The 20,851-nt window shown below is 37.7% G+C and overlaps 1 protein-coding gene and 1 pseudogene across 1 annotated transcript in view; one reads left to right on the forward strand and one right to left on the reverse strand.

Annotated features, from left to right (window-relative positions):
* The window catches only part of LOC136163875 (protein FAM228A-like), a 50,171-nt gene that overhangs the window by 2,126 nt on the left and 27,194 nt on the right, over positions 1 to 20,851 (forward strand). The window contains exons 3-5 of the mRNA XM_065928662.1: positions 6,115 to 6,183; positions 8,006 to 8,197; positions 8,913 to 8,993. Coding sequence (XP_065784734.1) covers positions 6,115 to 6,183; positions 8,006 to 8,197; positions 8,913 to 8,993 — 342 coding nt within the window. The remainder of the gene's footprint in view (positions 1 to 6,114; positions 6,184 to 8,005; positions 8,198 to 8,912; positions 8,994 to 20,851) is intronic.
* Positions 1,803 to 2,160, reverse strand: LOC136162742 (small ribosomal subunit protein uS10-like; annotated as a pseudogene).

Here is a 20,851-nt window from a genome sequence, read left to right on the forward strand (position 1 = left end):
TTAATTGAGCTCTTATCTTACTGTTTTTATTATTGAGATTGAATTCACATACGATAGAATTCACTACCTTAAAGTGTACAGCTCAGCTGTTTTTGGCATATCCACAAGATTGTATAACCATTACCACTATCTAATTACAGAACATTTTCATCACCCCCAAAGGAAAGTCATACCCTTTAGCAGTAACTGTCCATTCCCTTCTCCCCTGTTCTCTGGCAACTGCTAATCTGCTTTCCCTCAGATTTATCTATTTTGGACATTTTATATAAATGGAATCATATAGTATGTTGTCCTTTGTGCCTGGTTACTTTCACTTACCATACTGTTTTTACGGTTCATCCATGTTGTAGCATGTATCACTACTTCTTTCCTTTTTGTGTCAAGATGATACTCCAATATATGGTTGCCATCAGTCGATGGGCATTTGGATTTTTTTCTACTTTTTTACTATTATGAATAATGCTGCTATGAATATTTGTATACAAGTTTTTGTGTGAACATATGTTTTTAGTTGGCTTGGGATGTGTAACCTAGGAATGGAATTGCTTAGGTCATACGGTAATTCTGTGTTTTAACTTTTTGAGGAATTGCCTGCTTCCCACAGTGACTGTACTATTTTACATTCTCATCAGCAACATATGAAGGTTCCAATTTCTCTATTGTTCAGAGTTCCCTGAACCTCTGGTATCAGTGGGCATATAGTTCCCAACACATTTGGAAAACTCTCAGCCATTCCTTCTTCAAATAGTTTTCTATCCCACCTCTCTCCTTTCAGGAAATAAAATTACACTTTTAGTCACCTGCTTGAAAGCTGTCTCATCTATCCCATAGCCCACTGATTACCTGTTAATTTTTTTCAGACTTTTCCTTCCTGCGTTTCATTTTGGACAGCTTTTGTTCTTATGATTTTGTTTACTAATCTTTTCTTTTGGGATATCCAGTCTGCTTTTAAGCTTGTCTGTGTATTTTTCATTTCAGACATTGTCGTTTTCATCCTTAAAGTTTTTAGGGGGTCTTTTAAAAACTCTTCACTGTCTCAGAATGTCTGCTGTTTCTTCTGGTTTCCTAAACTTAGTTCAGGTCAGTCGCTCAGTCGCGTTCGACTCTTTATGAACGCGTAGACTGCAGCAGTCCTGGCTTCCCTGTCCATCTCCAACTCCCAGAGCTTGCTCAAACTCATGTCCATCGACTCGGTAACTCCATCCAACCATCTCATCCTCTGTGGTCCGCTTCTCCTCCTGCCTTCAATCTTTCCCAGCATCCGGGTCTTTTCAAATAAGTCAGTTCTTTGCATCAAGTGGCCAAGCATTGGAGTTTCAGCTTCCGCATCAGTCCTTCCAATGAATATTCAGAACTGATTTCCTTTAGGGTAGACTGGCTGGATCTCCTTGCAGTCCAAGGGACTCTCAAGAGTCTTCTCCAACACCACAGTTCAAAAAAGCATCAATTCTTCGGAGCTCAGCTTTCTTTATAGTCCAGCTCTCACATCCATACATAACTACTGGAAAAAGCATAGCTTTGACTATACAGACCTTTGTTGGTAAAGCAATGTCTTTGCTTTTTAATATGCTGTCTAGGTTTGTCATAGCTTTTCTTCCAGAGAGCAAGGGTCTTTTAATTTCGTGGCTGCAGTCATCATCTGCAGCAATTCTGGAGCCCAAGAAAATAAAGTCTGTTTCTGTTTCCATTGTTTCCCCATCTATTTGCCATGAAGTGATGGGACCGGATGCCATGATCTTTGTTTTTTGAATGTTGAGTTTTTTTTTTTAACAACTGATTATCGATTTATTAAAAAGGTTGATTTAGGCATCGGCAGTGGTGACTTCCACCTCGACTCCTGGCTCAATACTGATGGAAGTGATCTGCTTGACAGTTTCAGAAGGGCTGTGCAGGTCAATGAGTCGCTTGTGGATCCTCATTTGGAATCGATCCCAAGTCTTAGAACCTTCACCACAAGGAATTTTCCTTGTAGTTATTCTCAGAGTCTTGGTAGTCATCCGGACTGGTCCTTTCACTTTGAGATTCTTTTCCTTCGCGCCTCTGATCAAGGTCAGCACACACCTCCAGAGACTTCACGTTGCAGCTGGTGACGGTGATCCTAATCCAGTGAATGGCCACCTCTGGCTCCACGGGAGTCTTGCCGGTGTCTTTAAAGGCCATGGCTGCGGCGTGGCTTCCTGACCGATTTGTTCCTTGGCGAGAGCGAACAGTGGTGAGTTAGGAACAAGAGTGGGCGGCTCTGAGCTCCGCTGCAGTGGCGACCGTGTCTTCCTCAAAGAGTGAATGTTGAGTTTTAAGCCACCTTTTCCACTCTCCTCTTTCACTTTATTTTATTATTATTATTTTTTAATATGTGGCTGTTTATTGCAGCACTAATTTTAAATGAAAAAGAGACAATCTGAAATATCCCAACTGGGGAAATACTGCAGTTGAATAGGTATCAGTACAAGCAGAGTGTGGAATATATTCCAACCATTAAAACAACTAAGTTCAGTCATCATCTACTGACTCAAAAGAAAATCCAAAATGTACAGTTGTATGTAAAAAAGAAAATTACAGAGAAATGTATAAAGTATCATCCACTTTTTGGGCAAAAAATATACTAAAATAATTTGTGTTAATGTTTAAGCATGAAGAAATATATAGGGGAGATACACGAGGTGCAGACATTACTCAAAAGGAAATGGACACAGAAGGAGGGAGTGAGGAATGGAGAGAAGCAGAGATACTAAGTTTTTTTTTTTTTTATTGGCATTGTTTCATTGGCATTTTACTAATAGAAGAGGAACTAATAAATGACTTAAAATACGCACACTAAAGAATATAAAATTTCACTTACTTTTCATTTTATGTTGTTGTTTAGTCACTCAGTTGTGTCAGACTGTTGGCTAACTTTTGGATTGTAGCCCCAGGCTCCTCTGTCCATGGGATTTTCCAGGCAGGAATACTGGAGTGGGTTACCATTTCCTTCTCCAGGGACCTCTTTCACTTTAATCAAGAGGCTCTTTAGTTCTTCACTTTCTGCCATAAGGGTGGTGTCATCTGCAAATCTGAGGTTATTGATATTTCTTCCTGCAATCTTGATTCCAGCTTGTGCTTCATCCAGTTGGGCATTTCACATGATGTACTCTGTATATAAGTTAAATCAGTAAGGTGACAGTATATAGTTTTGAAGTACTCCTTTCCTAGTTTGAAACCAGTTGGTTCCAATTTGAAGCCAACCTTTTCCAGTTTTGAACTTATGAACTATTTTAATGTCTTGGTCTAATAATTATATTATCTGTGTCATTTCTGAGGTAGTTTTTATTTTTATTTTTTTTTAAATTTTATTTTATTTATTTTAAAAGTTTTATTAACTTATTTAGTTTTGGCTTCCCTGAGTCCTTGTTTCTCTACCGGGGCTTTTTCTAGTTGCAGCAAGTGGAGACTATTTTTCAGTTGTGGTGCATGGGTTTCTTATCGTGGTGGCTTCTCTTGTTGCAGAGCATGGGCTCTAGGGCCTGTGGGCTTTAGTAGTTGTGGTCTACAGGCTTAGTTGCCCTGCAGCAGTGGAATGTTTCCAGACCAGGGATCAAACTTGTGTCCCCTGCATTGCAAGACAGACTCTCAACCACTGGGCCACCGGGGAAGCCCTCTGGGGTAGTTTTGATTGATTCTTCTTTTAATTATTAGTCAAATTTTCCTGCTTCTTTGTATGCTTGGTGATTTTTTAAATTGGATACCAGGCATTGTGAATTTTTTCTTGTTGAGTGCTAGATATTTTTTATTTTCAATAAAAGCTCTGCTTTTGGGATGCAGTTTTGTTCTGGGATGTTTTGTTATAGCTTTGTTCTGGGATGCAGTTAAGTTACTTGGACACAGACTATTTTTTTAATGTCTTGCCGCCAAGCTTTGTTAGGTAGAACTGTATTGGCACTTAGTGTGTGGCTAGTTTTGCTGCAGTAAAACTACTCGTGAGTTTTTAACTCTATGCTTTGCATACCATAAAGTTTTTCACTCTGGCTGATTGTTAAGAGGAATAACTCCTGGGGTCTGTGACCTCCAGGGATTGTTTCCCTAATCCTTTCAGGTACTTCTTTGCACAGTGTTTCTTTGAGTAGTTTCCCCATATGCACACAGTGGTCAGGGCTTCCCTGGTGGCTCAGAAGGTAAAGAATTCGCCTGCAATGTGGGAGACCTGGGTTCAGTCCCTGGGTTGGGAAGATCCCCTGGAGGAGGGCATGGCAACCCACTACAGTCTTCTTGCCTGGAGAATCCCATGGACAGAGGAACCTGGGGGGGATACAGTCCTTGAGGTCGCAAGGAGTCGAACACGACTGAGCGACTAAGCACAGCACAGCATACAGTGTTCAGCATTCACCTGAAGTCTCAAGGGGGACACTCTACAGATCAAATCATCTGCAAATCCCCAAAACTCTTTTTCTCTGTGACTTTCTTCCCTCTGGTACTGTGCTCTATGAACGGTAGCTACTCTGGCCTTTCCAGACTCCCAAATGCTCTTCCTCATTTCAGTCACTTCCTCCTTTCTGCACCATAGTCTGGAAATTCTCTCCAGGCACTAATGAGCTAGTTTAGGATTTGCCTTGTTTTCTGTGTCTCAGGGGCCACTGTCCTTCATAGCCTGATATCCAGTGTCTCTCACTATATTTTTTTAAGGTAAGAGGGTAAATCTGTTCCCTACTATTCTGTCTGAAAGTAGTGGTTTTCATCCCAGTCATTATTTATTTAGAATTCCAGTTATCAACTTGTCCAACCTTTTGCTGTTGTCTCATAACTCACTGCAACTTTATTCATTTTCTAGTTTTATATCTTTCTGTTTTTCAGACTGGATAAATTCTAATGATTTGAATTCAAGTTCACTGACTCTTTTAAAGTCATCTTTAATCTGCTATTAAGCCGTTTAAGTTTTTTTTTTTTTTAATTTAAGAACTGTATTTTTCACTTGTGTATTTTTCATTCTTTTTCTGCTGACATTTTTCTATTCATTCTGAGCATATTTTCCTTTAACTTCTTAAACATAGCTATAATAGTTAACCTAGAATCCTTATCTGCCCATTTCACCATATGGGCCATCTCAGAGTTGATTTCCATTAGATTGTTTTTCTTTTGGAAGTATAGGTCACATTTTGCTGTTCAGTCTAGTGACTTTGAACATTATGAATGCTATATTGTAAAGGGTCTGGAATCTGTCATGTTCCTCTGATCAATATTGAACTTTTGTTTTAGCAGGCAGTTAACTAGGCTGAATATGAACTCTAAAGTTTGTTTTCTGCAGTTGGCAGCAAATGGAATCACTGTTTAGTTTTTTTTAGCTTTAGCTAGGCTGCGTGGAGTTTTTTGTTTGTTTGTTTGTTTGTTTTTTGGTGCTTTCTCTGTAAAGTTGTTTTTTATTTGCTGTGTTGTGTCCAGCTCTTTCTCGGAGAAGGAAATGGCAACCCACTCCAGTCCTCTTGCCTGGAGAATCCCAGGGACAGGGGAGCCTGGTGGGGTGCTGTCTATGGGGTCACACAGAGTTGGACACGACTAAAGTGACTTAGCAGTAGCAGCAGTAGTCCAACTCTTTTGTGATCACATGGACTGCAGCCTGCCAGGCTCCTCTGTCCATGGGATTTTCCAGGCAAGAATACTGGAGTGGGTTGCCATTTCCTCCTCTAGGGGAATCTTCCCAACCCAGGGATTGAACTCACGTCTCCTGCACTACAGGCAGATTCTTCGCCACTGAGCCACCAGGGAAGCCCATAAATGACTAAGTGTAATAAAATAAAATTAATTAATGAGTAAATGAATTCCATTAGAGGCCTGATTGTATCATTTTATAGGATGTGAAAAAAGATGGGTACCACATGACTTTGGGCAAGTCGTTTGACCATGTTGGGAGTCAAAATGTCTGTGATCTGTTATTTTTTTTCCCTAGAGTGAAATGTAGCTGAGAGTGGAAAGATTCAAATACTCTTTAACAAGTACTTGATGATATGATTTGAGGTAGAAAAATTGGGATTTACAGAGAACTTCCCAGGGATATATATATATATGTCACATAAAATATTAATCTAGGTAGTATTAATAATTTAATTTTTAGTACTTGATTTTCAAAGTTTTGTTCTATCATTTTAGGTATTAGCTAAGGAAGATGTTGATGCAGCTATTCAATCAATATTATATAGAGAAAATTATATAATTAAGGTAAGAATTGGCTACAAAATGTGTCTCAGTTAAAAATTAAATTTTGTTTTTCTATTTTAGATGTAGTGCCATATCATTATAAAAATTTTAGAAAATATAGAAAGTTATGGAAACACTCCTTAGCCTTTAGGATTGACCTTGAAAGAACTCTGAGATTGCTTTAATTTACTTCTTCACTTTCTATACTTTGTGGGGATTCTTTTATAGATACCTTATAAGAGTTTCCTCCTATTCACTTGTTTCTTCATTTTAGTGGGACTTCTAGGAATCCCTGTCTATTTTTAAGAGCTGTTATTGGAACACACTGACGAATTATTACTCAGGAATACCTAGGTAAGAACAAGGCTTTAACTGTAGCAGGATGGGCTTAATTATAAGACAAGATGAATGTCCATGTGACGTGTACTAAACTCGAGTGGGCAGCCTATTTTTGTTTTTAAGAATTTTCTTTGGAGTTGTTTAAAAAGGAAAGGAATTATTCACTGAGAATGGTAGAGATGTGCTATGACCTGAAGTTAGGGAGGGATATTACCTGGAAAAGGTCTCAGGGTTTTTAGTACTTTATTTTTTTCATTTTGTTTCATGTTGTTGATCCTAGTAATCACATGATTTCATTTGCTAGGTGAAAGGTGTATGAGAAGTTTTATTGAGAATGATTTAGTTTTATAGCCTGATTTAGGCATTTTCTTTGCAGGCAACTTACCATTTGTACCAGGTTGTGCTATAGTTCTGCCTTTTTACTCTTGTCTTTTTTTTCCTGGCCACAGCGAGCAGCTTATGGGATCTTAGTTCCCTGCCCAGGGACTGGACATACACCCCACTGCAGTAGAAGTGCAGAGTCTTCACCACTAGATGGCCAGGGCAGTCGAAAATAACTGTTCTTTAAGGTCTATCCCAAGTGTCTACCAATATGGAAATCTTTTAAAAATTTTATTGGGACTCTCATGGTGGCCCAGTGGTTAAGACTCCATACTCTCAATGCAGGGGACATGGGCTCTATCCCTGGTTGGGGAACTAAGATCCTGCATGCTGCACAGTGTGACCAAAAAAAAGAAAAAAGTCGATTATTTTTCTATTGTGGTAAAATACACATAACATAAAATTTGCTTTTTAAACCATTTTTGAATGTATAATTCAGTGACATTAATTACATTGATATGTTGTACAACTGTCACCATTATCTATTTATAAAACTTTTTCATCACCCCAAACAAAACTTTGTACTTGTTAAGCAGTAACTCCCCATCCCTCCTTCTGCAAGCCTCTGGTGACCTCTGGTTTATTTTCTGTCTCTCTGAGTTTGCCTAATCTAGTTATTTCATATAAGTAGAATCCTAAAATATTTGTCCTTTTGTGTCTGGCATATTTCAGTTAGTAAATTGTTTTTAAGGTTCATCCATGTTGTAGCATGTGTCAGAATTTCACTCCTTCTTATAGTTGTATAATATTCCATTATTTGTATATATCACATTTTGTTTATACTTTTATCTGTTGATGGACACTGAAGTTATTGCCACCTCTTGGCTACTGTAATGATGCAGTGAACACTGAGTCCCATATATCTCTTGCTACATTGTCCCTCCTCCCATTGTTTTGTAGATTTGTTTTGTAGTCTGTCCTCCAGGGAGAGCAGGTATATTATCTAATTTATTCATGTATTCTTTGTTTCCAGTATTGTGTGTATCACGCATCAGAAGCCAACATAGTGATTTAATTAATGGGTGCTTTTGTGAATTATTCTTATGAATATAAATTAAATTTAAATTTTAGAACAAGAAAACTTTAAGATAATATATTTGTCTTTCCTATCACTGTCTACTAGGAATTAGATAAGTGTTTAAAACATCATGACTTCTTAAATGCAAGAAGAAAAGAGATATTGTATAAAAGATGGGTTGACCATGTGGCAGATCCGCTCCAGAAGAAAATTATAGAAAAAGTTACTTCATATAAGAAGATTAAAAAAAGGAGACAAGAAGAATTAGATGGTTTTTTAAAATATGTAAATAAAAAGGTACTAAGGATTCATTTGTTATTTTTTTCAGTTGCTCAAAAAACTATAATTATCTTTTTTTGTTTATAATCATCCAAACAGCCTACCCTTGCCAACTCTGTTTATGTATAATCTATACGTTATCTTAGCATATACTATTCTTAAATCCAGGGCATGTGGAAAGGATGGAGGTAAAGGGTTAGATCTGTATTTAAATGTGAACATTAGAATCACTTTTCTTTTTTTTTCCTGTATGTAATTGTTAATTTTATATACCAGTTAAAAAAATTTGGAGTCTAGGTCAAGATATGTGTTTTTTTTTTTAATTGTGGATCTTGATTATTTACAAGGCTATAAAATATTTCTGTTTTTCTGGCATTTTAAAGAGATCGGAGATGTTTGACTAGTGAGTATCTAAAAACAAATTCCTAAATCTTTTAGTGTTCTAGTACCTTTTATTAAAATATTGCAAATTTTAATTAAATTCATTCTATCACTGATATTTATTACTTAGATACATTATTTATTACATTTACTGTATAATTATACATTATAATGTATAATTATGCATTATTATTAGTTAGATAAATCCAGTTTGGTCTTCCCATTCCATTTGCATTTGTCATTGATGCCGTTTTAAAGCATAACAGTGGAACTGTGTATTTGACTCTTGAGTCTTGTTATGTTCAAAATTAATTGTGCACCTCTTATTCTTATGTGTGGTTCCTTCTTATAGGGAAATGCATTTATAGAGCATTATGATCTGAAAGAGTATGATCCTTTTTACATGAACAAAGAGGACCCGAATTTTCTGAAGGTAGATTTCTAATTTTAACTTTGGTATTATGTGGTTTGTGTTTTTGAACAGTCCTGATATGTAAGTAGTCCTTCAGTGATTTCCTATGAATGCTATAACATCTTAATCATGTCCCATCTTCACAGCTTTGACTATATGGACCTTTGTCAGCAGAGTGATGTGTCTGCTTTTTAATACACTGTGTAGGTTTGCCACAGCTTTTGTTCTAAGAAGCAAGCGTCTTAATTTCATGGCTGTAGTCACCATCCTCAGTGATTTAGGAGCCCAAGAAAATAAAATCTGTCATTGTTTTTACTTTTTCCCCACCTATTTGCCATGAAGTGATGGGACTGGATGTTTTTTTTGTATGTTGAGTTTTAAGCTAGCTTTTTCACTTTCCTCTTTCACCCTTATCAAGAAGCTCTTTAGTTGCTCTTTGCTTTCTGCCATTAGAGTGGTATCATCTGCATATCTAAGGTTGTTGATATTTCTCCTGGCAGTCTTGATTCCAGCTTGTGATTCATCCAGCCTGGCATTTCACATGATGTATTCTGCATCAGTTCAGTTCAGTCACTCAGTTGTGTCCAACTCTTCGTGACCCTGTGGACCACAGCATACCAGGCCTCCCTGTCCATCACTAACTCCCGGAGTCTACTCAAACTCATCTCCATTGAGCTGGTGATGCCATCCAACCATCTCATCCTCTGTCATCCCCTTCTCCTCCTGCCTTCATTCTTTCCCAGCATCAGGGTCTTTTCAAATGAGTCTGCTTTTTGCATCAGGTGGCCAAAGTATTGTAGTTTCAGCTTTAACATCAGTTCTTCCAGTGAACACACAGGACTGATCTCCTTTAGGATGAACTGGTTGGATCTCCTTGCAGTCCAAGAGACTCTCAAGAGTCTTCTCCAACACCACAGTTCAAAAGCATCAATTTTTCGGTGCTCAGCTTTCTTTATAGTCCAACTCTCACATCCATACATGACTACTGGAAAAACCATAGCCTTGATGAGACAAACCTTTGTTGGTAATGTCTCTGCCTTTTAATATGCTATCTAGGTTGGTCATAACAGAAGTTAAATAAACAAGGTGACAATATATAACCTTGTTGTACTCCTTTCCCAATTTTGAACCAGTTCTTTGTTCCATGTCTAGTTGTAACTGTTGCTTCTTGATCCACATACAGGTTTCTCAGGAGATAGGTTAGGTAGTCTGGTATTCCCATCTCTTTAAGAATTTTACAGTTTGTTGTGATCCACACAGTCAAAGGCATTAGCGTAGTCAATGAAGCAGAAGTAGATGTTTTTCTAGAATTCCCTTTCTCTGTGATCCAGCAAATGTTGGCAATTTGATCTCTGGTTCCTCTGCCTTTTCTAAACCCTGCTTGTACATCTGGAAGTTCTTGGTCCATGTACCACTGAAGCCTAGCTTGAAGGATTTTGAGCATAGCCTTACTAGCATGTGAAATGAGCACAATTGTGTGGTAGTTAGTACATTCTTTGATACTTCTCTTCTTTGGGATTGGAATGAAAACTAACCTTTTCCAGTCCTGTGGCCACTGCTGAGTTTTCCAAATTTGCTAACACATTGAGTGCAGCACTTTAACAGTATTATCTTTTTGGATTTTAAATAGCTCAACTGTAATTCCATCACCTCCACTACACTTGTCTGTAGTAATCTTCCTAAGGCCCACTTGACTTCACACTCTAGGATGTCAGGATCTAGGTGAGTGACCACACCATCATGGTTATCTGGCTCATTAAGACCTTTTTTTGTAGAGTTCTGTGTATTCTTGCTACCTCTTTTTAATCTCTTCTTCTGTTAGATCTTTACCATTTCTGTCCTTTTATCATGCCCATCCATGCATGACATGTTCCCTTGATATCTCCAGTTTTCTCGAAGAGATCTCTAGCCTTTCCCATTCTGTTGTTTTCCTCTACTTCTTTGCACTGTCCATTTAAGTAAGCCTTCTTATCTCTCCTTGCTATTCTCTGGAACTCTGCATTCAGTTGGGTATATCTTTCCCTTTCTCCCTTGCCTTTCACTTCTCTTCTTTGCTCAGCTATTTGTAAAGCCTCCTCAGACTACCGCTTCCTACTTTTGCATTCCAGTCCCCTGTGATGAAAAGGGGTGTTAGTCCTAGAAGGTCTTGTAGGTCTTCATAGAACCGATCAACTTCAGCTTCTTTGACATCATTGGTTGGGGCATAGACCTGGATTACTGTGATGTTGAATGGCTTGCCTTGGAAAAGAACTGAAATCATTCTGTCATTTTTGAGATTGCACCCAAGTATTCCTTTTGTTGACTCTTGTTGACTATGAGGGCTACTCCATTTCTTCTAAGGGATTCTTGCTGACAGTAGTAGATATAATGGTCATCTGAATTATGTTTGCCTATTGATTCTTAAGATGTGGATATTCACTCTTGCCATCTCCTGCTTGACCACATCCACATCCAATTTACTTTGATTCATCAGACCTAACATTTCAGGTTCCTATGCAATATTGTTCTTTACAGCATCGGATTTTACTTTCACCACCAGACACATCTGCAACCTAGCGTCGTTTCCACTTTGGCCCAGCTGTTTCATTCTTTTTAGGGCTATTAGTAATTACCCTCTGTTCTTCTCTCGTAGCATATTGGACACCTTCCAACCTGGGGGGCTTATTTTCTGGTGTTATATCTTTTTGCCTTTTCATACTGTTTGTGGGGTTCTTGTTGCAAGAATACTGCAGTGGTTTGCCATTCCCTCCTCCAGTGGATCCCATTTTGTCAGAACTCTCTATGACTGTTCATCTTAGGTGGCCCTGCATAACATGGCTTATAGCTTCACTGTTACACAAGCCCCTTCGCCACAACAAGGCTGTGTCCAGAAGGTTGCACAGCTGTCGATACCAGAGTATAAGTGTGTTTCTAAACTCATACATAGTTCTGATATAGCATCTTTTTTTTTTAATATTCCATATTTTGAGCCTTTAGATTGTTTTTGACCTATTGCTGATAAACAACCGTATGATGATCATCCCTTTAACTATTTATTTCTTAATTTTTTCCTTAGGATAAGGTGCTGATAGTAGAATTGCTGAGTTAAAAGTTATACGTGATTTTGATTCATATCATGAAATTGTCCTCCAGAATGGTTATATAATTTGCACCCCCTCCAGCAAATCTGGGCTTCCCTGGTGACTTAGTCGGTAAAGAGTCTGCCCACAGTGTGGGAGACTTGGGTTCAATCCCTGGGTCGGGATGATCCCCCGAGAAAGCAGTGGCAACCCACCCCAGTATTCCCTCATGGAGAGTTCCATGGACAGAGGAGCCTGATGGGCTACAGTCCATGGGGTCACAAACAGTCGGACACAACTGAGTGACTAACACTTCCAGAGAATCTACTTTTTTCACATTTTTGCTAGTAGTGGATATCATTAAACCAAATAAGACAAAAAACCTACCTTGAATCAAAGACATGCCCTGCTGACATTTGCAGGGCAAAGCAAAGCTTTAAATTGTTGCCCAGATTGGGATATATATAGATGCTACTGTCTGTATTTTTATAGGTCAAAGTTAAATCGAGAGTTTATAGAGGTAGATCCTTAGACATACTAACTAGTAACGTAGCTAGTAAGAGTGAGCATTGGGATTTGAAACCGAATCTCCCCTGAATCCAAAGTTTCCTTTTGTTCTTTCACCATGATGACTTTCTAAGTGAAGCTGATAGGTGACCTCTTAAGATAAGCTGAGCAATTTGAGGTTATATCAGCAGTTCTCAAAGTGATGTACAAGAACGTTGACAGCCCCGAAACCCTTTTAGGGGGTCCATTAGGCCAAAACCTTTCATAATAGTGCTAAATATTACCAGCTTTTTTCCATTATGTTGACATTTGCACTGATGGTGCAAAAACAGCGTTGGGTAAAACAGCTAGTACCTTAGAACTACTTAAGTTGGTGTCACAAATTATACTAGTAGTCATATTCTTCACTGTCATGCACTCACAGTAAAAAAACAATTCAGTTTCACTTAAGAATGTCCTTGATCAAACAGTAAACATTATTAATTTTATTAGGTCTTACCCCCACTTTTTTTAAATTGAAGTTCAGTTGGTTTATAATGTTATATTAGTTCCTAAAGTTCAGTTGGTTTACAATGTTATATTAGTTACTGGTATATAGCAAAGTGATTTATATATATGTAATATATATATAATTTTTCAGATTCTTTTCCATTATAGTTTATTACAAGATACTGAATATAGTTCCCTTTGCTGTGTAGTACAACCCTTTTTTTTAATCTGTTTTTTATCTAGCAGTTTGTATCTGCTAATCCCAAACTCCTAATTTATCCCTCCTCACCTCAGATCTTGGTCTTCTTAATACTCTGTGTGATGAAATGGGAAGTATGCAAAGAATACTTTTGTGTATTGAAATACAGTATGATTGTTTAAAATTTGAGCTGAACTGGCTGATTTTGTTTTTCATGGAACATCACTTTTACTTATAGACTTTGGTTATTTCTTGGATATTTGGCAGACATTTTCTAGAAAATTACTGAAGTGAGTCTACTGCCTTAAGAGAAACAACTGATGGTATTTGTTGCCAATGATAAAATGTGAGCTTTCAAAAATTTGAATTTTTGAAAAATCATACCATCATCAGTGTGACTGTCCCAGTACTCAAAGACTTTACTGATACATTGGTAATGATATTAATGAATGTGATTATTATATAATGAAATGTATTAACATTTGGAAGACCTCATATAATTCAGTGATCTAATTTTTTCTAAACCACCAATTAATGATATGGATAAAAGAGTCATTCAGAGTTCAAGATAGGTCAGTGAATTTTAATGTAGCAAAGTTTGAATAACTCATTGATATGGTTTCAGATTCTACATCATCACTAACCTTTAAGAAACTGCCACTTGTTGATTTTGGGTATAATATCTAAAAGAATATCCACAATAATCTGAAAAGGCTATTAAAACAAGAGCTTACCATGCTTCTTTGGCTGGAAAGCCTTGCTTGGAGATGTATTGGAGTGCACGTATCTCTTTGTAATGTGTTAAATATATATATATATATGTGTATATATATATATATATATATATATAATAATTAGAATGCCATTTGATTCTTCTGGTGTAAGAGCCATGCATGGATGCTTAGAATAGGCCAAAAAAGACCTGCAACCCAGTCCTCAAAGAACTGTTTTTCTTATAGGTTACCATCCCACCATTTCGTGACCCTTTGAAAAAGGCACAATATGACAAAGATGATGGGAAAAGAATTCTTCTTCAGTGTGAGACTGGTACTTAGTTTCTAATTGTTACCTGGTTTCATAACCCAAGAGTAATGGCAGTTGCATTTAAGAGTGCTAATTTTAATTGTCCTACAGGCAAAATATATACAATGAAAGAATTTAAAGAGGTTGAGAAGGCCAAACTGCATTCCAGATTCCCAGGAATTTCTAGTTCAAGGCACTTAATGACTCCAAATGAGTGGATTAGACTGCCTCCAAACTACATAGAAAGTGAATTTTGTAAAAGGAGCAGGTAATGATTAATATAGTAGAAATTTAAGGAACCTTTTAGAATTTGAAGACTTTTTCTTGAGACAGTGATATAAATTTTGTCATAATTATGATTTCTTTAAAATATTTTTTTTAAATTTTTATTGGAATATAATTGACTTACAATATTGTGTTAGTTCCAGGTATATGGGAAAGTGGATCATTTACACATATATATATGTTCATTCTTTTTTTAGATTCTTTCCCCATATAGGCCACTACAGAGTATTCAGTAGAATTTCCTGTGCCGTATAGTAGGTTCTTATTAGTTATCTGCTTTATATATATAGTAGTGTGTATATGTCAATCCCAGTTTTCTAGTTTATCCCTCTCCCCCTTGTCCCCTGGCAGTCATATGTTTGTTTTCTACATCTATGACTCTACTACTTTTTAATTTAAAAATTTATTTATTTATGGCTGCATTGGGTCTTTGTTGCTGCACACGGGCTTTCTCTAGCTGCAGTGTGCTTCTCACTGCAGTGGCTTCTGTTGCAGAGCACAGGCTCTAGAGCTTCAGTAGCTGTGATGCATGGGCTTAGTTGCCCCATGGCATGTGGAATCTTCCTGGACTAGGGATCAAACCCATGTCCCCTGCACTGGCAGGCAGATTCTCAACCAGTGAACCACCAGGAAAGTCCAGTAATTTCTTTGGCTATATTTTCCTGTTTACTAATTCTTTTTTCACTGTGTTGAATATTAAAATTTTAATTTCTTAAATTTTCTCCCCCCACCCCATATGCTTGTTCATTCCTAATGGGCTCTTACTGTTTTATCATGGTGATTAGATTATTTGTTTCTTTAAACATTTTATACACTGCTATTCTGCGTTCTGTATTTGGTAATTCCAAATTCTGTATTTCTTGAGGATGCTGAATCTTTTTCCCTGCTGACTGTCAATTATAATGGTTTGCTTTCTCATATGCTTCGTGAATTTTATTTGTGAGTTAATTTTATCTTGGGTGTCCTATTGGCCTAAATTGGGGGAACTTCTACAGAGAATTTGCTTCTGTTTCTTCCTTTGCTGGTAGCTGGGATGCCATCAACCTGGGCCTAGTTAGCGCTCTTCAAAGGTCTGGGCTCAGAGTGGCGTCTCTCAAGTGTAGTGTCCCCACCTTACCGCTGGCCCAGACAGGGCTCAGTATTCCGTTAGCTCTGTTATTTCCATCTGTCCTCAGGGGTCATTATCTGTTATTTCACATGTCCCTGCTGCCCACCATTATGGCCCTAGCTTCCCATACCTCTAGCCTGTGCTACATTTGTGTGTGAATGTGTTTCTTCAAGACCCTTCTTTTTCTTGTGAGACTAGTGACACCTCAAAGGATACATTTTATCCAGGGTCTAGGTATTTGAAGTAAGTGGATTCCCTCAAAGCAGTGAATTTCAAATTGTGAATTTCAAAATATATAGTGATGGTCTGTAAAGACTTTCCAAGGTATACGTAGGCATGGACAATTTTAAGAGACTCAGCTTCCAGATTCACAAGTCTATAGGTACTCTTCCCAAAAGTTGATCTGCGTGAGAACAAGCCTGCATCTATATTACTTCTTATCCCACTTTTTAAAAGAAAAGCAAGAAAACTTAACCCACAGGCCTTTCTGTATTTCCCTGTCATATATATTTTATTTTACTTTAACTAATTCATTGATTTAAAGGCATGCTATAGAACCAGGGTACTTGGTCTGTGTTGGGTTGCTTTGAATTTGGATAGTTGAAGCTATATAATTTAGTGATGCTTCTTTTAAAGTATAACTGAAATGTTTTCTGGTACTGCCAGAATTTCAAAATATATTAGCTATAATCCTCTTATAACAGCTTTATGTGATTGCTTTAGATTTGGTGTGCCTTATTCAATATGGTGGTTAAAATCTATTTTATCAAACAATATCTTAAAATTTTCATTGCTAGTAAGGCCCACACTCATTTTAACCTAATGAATATTTGATTTTTAAGGGACAGTTGATATTTTTAAAATCTGTTAACAAGAAACAAGCTATTTAAACTTATGAAAAATTGTAGGTGTCAGCTTTAAAATATCCAAGGGGTTATGTGGTTTTTCAAAACTCTTTTAGGAGTATATAAACAAAACTGCTTAAAGATCACTGCTTTAGAGCAAGCTCCTAGTCAGCCATTATTATATATTTTTTTGTTCATATATATATGTCTATATACACATACATAGACTGTAAATTCCTTGAGGATAGTAATTGAGCGACCCCAAATCAGTGTTTGTTTCATGGACTAATGAAGTAATGTTTGGATATGGTGAACAGGGAGGAGGGGAGCTCAAGAAAGACTCTGATGTATCAAATAGGCCACTGGGAGGATGGAGGTGCTATCAGCATAAGATGGAACATGGGAGGAGCAGATTCAGAAATGCAGTTGATGAGTTTAGTTTTGTTTATTCTGAGTTTTATACACTTGTGGTCCTTTCAGGTAAAGATGTATTACAGATTGTTGGAAAAGTGAGACTACAGCTCAAGAGAGAAGGGGATTTGAGGCTGGAGAACTAAAAGAGTTATTCACTTTGGAATGAGAATAAAAGGATAAGAATGAATTGGATAGGCTGAGGAGAGAATACTGGGGAAAAGAAAAATTCTGAGATGAAAGGCTGTGCGATAAAATTTGGGAGGTGGGAAGAAGAAAAGGAGACAGAAGAAGCAGTCTGTGGTTTGCCACAGATGTCAGGAGAGGAAAGAGTGACAAGAAGGATCAGGCCCTATGCCAGGTACTCTGGAGTGTAGCAAACTGAGAGGAAGCCATGGGATTTGTTGACTAAGGACATTCCTGCCCATACTCTTAGTTTTCTCTGAGCAAAAGCAGAGGTAGTTGAGAAGGTCTTATCCAATAATACCCTTCTCATCCAGCCTTTTCATTGTCATTTGGTTCCCTTAGTATTTACTCTCATCTCAAGTTCTTCTCCAGGATAGCCTTGCCTAAGAAAGTTCCCGGGGACAAATAAGCCACTGCACTAGCCCTTCTCAGACCTATTAACACAGGAAACCCTTTTGTCCTCTTGTGCGTAATGCTTTATTACTAATCTAGATGTTTGCTGTACCAATTTCTTTTACTCAAAACATATTTCAAAGTCCACATTCTCTAGGAAGGTTCATTCTGACTAAGTCAGCATCAGACAGATCGTTTCCATTAATTCTTTGTGTGGCTATTTGCAAGCTGGGGGTACTGGGTATGTTAGTTGGGATAATGGCTCTTGGTTTTAGACAACTGAATCTCCCCCTCCCCCAGAAAAGGATTCATTCATTGAGGACTTATACTGCTCACAAAATCATTGGGAGGTTGTAAGAAACAGGGCTCAAATTTCAGAAATAACTCCCCAAATCACAGTGTAGAACTGACCAAGGAATGTGTCGTTTCTGCTGTGGTCAGGAAATGGCAGAACCAGGAAGCTGCTGCTCCAGTTGTTGGCCTAGAACCCCACCAGCTCTGCTGTAATCTGTGTCAGCAGCGGATGCTCCTCACAGGGCTGGTATCATCCTTCCAACCAGTCTTGAGCTGGGGCAAGATGGGAGGGCTCTAAGTCACCTGCCTGCCACCTTATGGCGAGGGAGACTGAGAAATGAGGTACTGGAGTTCTTTCTTAGGAAAAGCATTTTACATTTATGCTTGTAAATGACACAATCTCTGTAACTTCTTTTTACACTTAAGAGTATAAGCTCTAGGATATAAGGAGTACTTTAAGCTTTGCCTACCTGATTCTAGGTCCTCAGTAAATAGCAAACCAATCTCTATCATAGTTTCAGCAACTCCTAAATACCCAAGAATGCACACCAGTTTGAAATAATGGTATTTTGGACAATGTATACATAGTGGTCAATATATAACAATAATTTCTCCATAAATGCAAGCTAGTGTTGTTTTCTGAATATCCTCTCACACATGTTGTCTTGTTAAAGGTTAAAAATAAAAGTGAATTTTAATGAAAGCAGTTTTGACTTGAAACCTTTGGCAAGAACTCCTCATCTGGAATTCCAAAAAGAAGATAAAGCAGTTATTTATAAGTAAGTCTGCTGTTCCATGGCTTTGTTCTTCTTTCATTTGACTTGCTTGACTGCCACCACCTGCCATCATTTTAAGTTGCTGGAGTCAGTCCTGAGGAATATAGCAGACTCTTGTGGCCAGACATCAGGCATCTACCACCACTGTGTCTGGGTGAGATGGCCACTTTGCTCAGCTTTTTCTAGTTTTAAAGAACAAACAGCTGACATGTTCAGAAATAACAAGCACAGATACAGAAAAAAGTTGTTAACAACTCATATTAAAGTTAAAACTTAGGAGATTTTTAATTGAATTGGAGTGGTAAAAATGAAATTTTGGATTAGTTCTGGTGGGCACTAGCTGTTACAATATTATACCCAGAGTAAAGAGAGGTTATCAGCAGAAAAGCAGTACATAGACTGTGTGTGTAACATGGGGAGTCACCTCAATTTACTAGTTATGGAATTAAAAGTAAGAGATTTCTCTACATATAACTTGTTAAGCATCTGATTAAAAGTAATGAGGTCCCTCAGACATTGCTGAAGGGAATATAAAATGGTACAGCAGCTTTGGAAAATAATTTATCAGTTTCTCAAATGTTAAATGTTAAATTACCAAGTGACCCAGCCATTAAACTCCTAGGTTTCTATCCAGGAAAAATGGAAATATATGGCCACATAAAGGCTTGTATATGAGTGGGTGTTCATGACACCATCATGCACTCATCACTCATCATGTTCATCAGTTTGTGGATGCATAAACAAAATGTGGTACATCCATACATGGAATATTATTTAGCAGTTAAAAGGAAAAGAAGTACTTACACATGCTACAACATGGATGAACTTCAAAACTTATATTTAGTGAAAGAAGACAATCACAATTTTGATTCTATTTATATTTATGTGAAATGTTCAGAAAAAGCAAATTTGTAGAGCTAGGAGGTTGATTATTGGTTGCCTAGTGCTGGAGTTGGAAATGGAGGTGACTGTGAGTGAGGGTGAGGTTTTGGGCTGACAAAAGTGTTCTAAAATTAGACGGTGGTAGTGATTACACATCTCTGTAAATACAGGAAAATCATTGATCTGAACACGTAAAATGGATGAATTTTATGGTACTAAATTATAGCTCAGTAAAACTGTTGACAATAATAAAAAAAGAACCTAGCAAGGCAGAAGGGCATATGACGTTTAGGAGGTAGGCTTATAATTCTCTGTTACTAAAAAGCCACAAAGTAAGCTGCAGTGGGTTTCCCTTTTCTTGTTCTGAATAAACTCAGAAGTTTTTGAACAAATATAATGTGACAGAAGCCAGAAGGCTTTTAGAAATGCTTGATTCTGGCATGTCCAGCAGAGAGAACAACTAATTGCCTCATGATTAGATTTAAAGTAGAAACAGGTGACTGTTAGAGATGGTGCTGGCTATTGTGGACTTCTCAGTGTCCTTGAGGGGCATTTAATGCTTTGCTGCTCTTCTGCATGGGAACTGAAATTGAGGAATAATAGGAAATATTGAAACTAAGCCCTATTCACTTGGCAGCTGAAGTCCTTAAAAGATGGACCGATTCAGCATCACCCTTGTATATTAGGTTCTGAAAGAGTAAGTTCCTCTACAATCTGTAACTGCCATGGTCTCATACACACTTGTTTGAGTTAGGTTTTAGAATAGTAAACATTTTAGTCCTATTTAGTTTTTATATATTGTATAAAAGGGGTGGTTTTGTCCTTAAATATCTTTTATAGCAGAGTATGACCCAGATATGAAGGAGAATACTGCATCATTGGAATGTGTAGGGGTTTAAACTAGAGGCTTAAACTCATGAGATCTCCCTGAATAAGAAGGAAGATTACACTGTATTTTCTTCCATGAATTAGGGAATCATCCCAAGTATGGCTTCCTTCGTAGCTCAGTTGGTAAAGAATCCACCTGCAATGCAGGAGACCAGGGTTCTATCCCTGGGTCGGGAACATTCCCTGGAGAAGGAGATGACAACCCACTCTGTTATTCTTGCCTGGAAAATCCCACGGTCAGAGGAGCCTGGCAGGCTACAGTCCATGGGGTCGCAAGAGTCAGACACGACTTAGCGACTAAACCACCACCACCACCCAATTAAGGCATCGAAGTGGAAAAGGCATATTTGTCTTTGACAGAGTTAGACCTTCCCAGGGAAGTTACAGTGTATACCTCTGTAAGGGGGTGAGGGTCATTTATGCCACAGGACCCTCACTCAGCTGTTTGATTAAGCAGTAATGAGATTTTGGATGAAAATGTTAGAGCAAAGTAATGCTGTTTATTTTTCATAAAAACGTATAAATTCCTATAGA

This window comes from Muntiacus reevesi, chromosome 3 (assembly GCF_963930625.1).
Source record: "Muntiacus reevesi chromosome 3, mMunRee1.1, whole genome shotgun sequence".
NCBI classification, from domain to species: domain Eukaryota; kingdom Metazoa; phylum Chordata; class Mammalia; order Artiodactyla; family Cervidae; genus Muntiacus; species Muntiacus reevesi.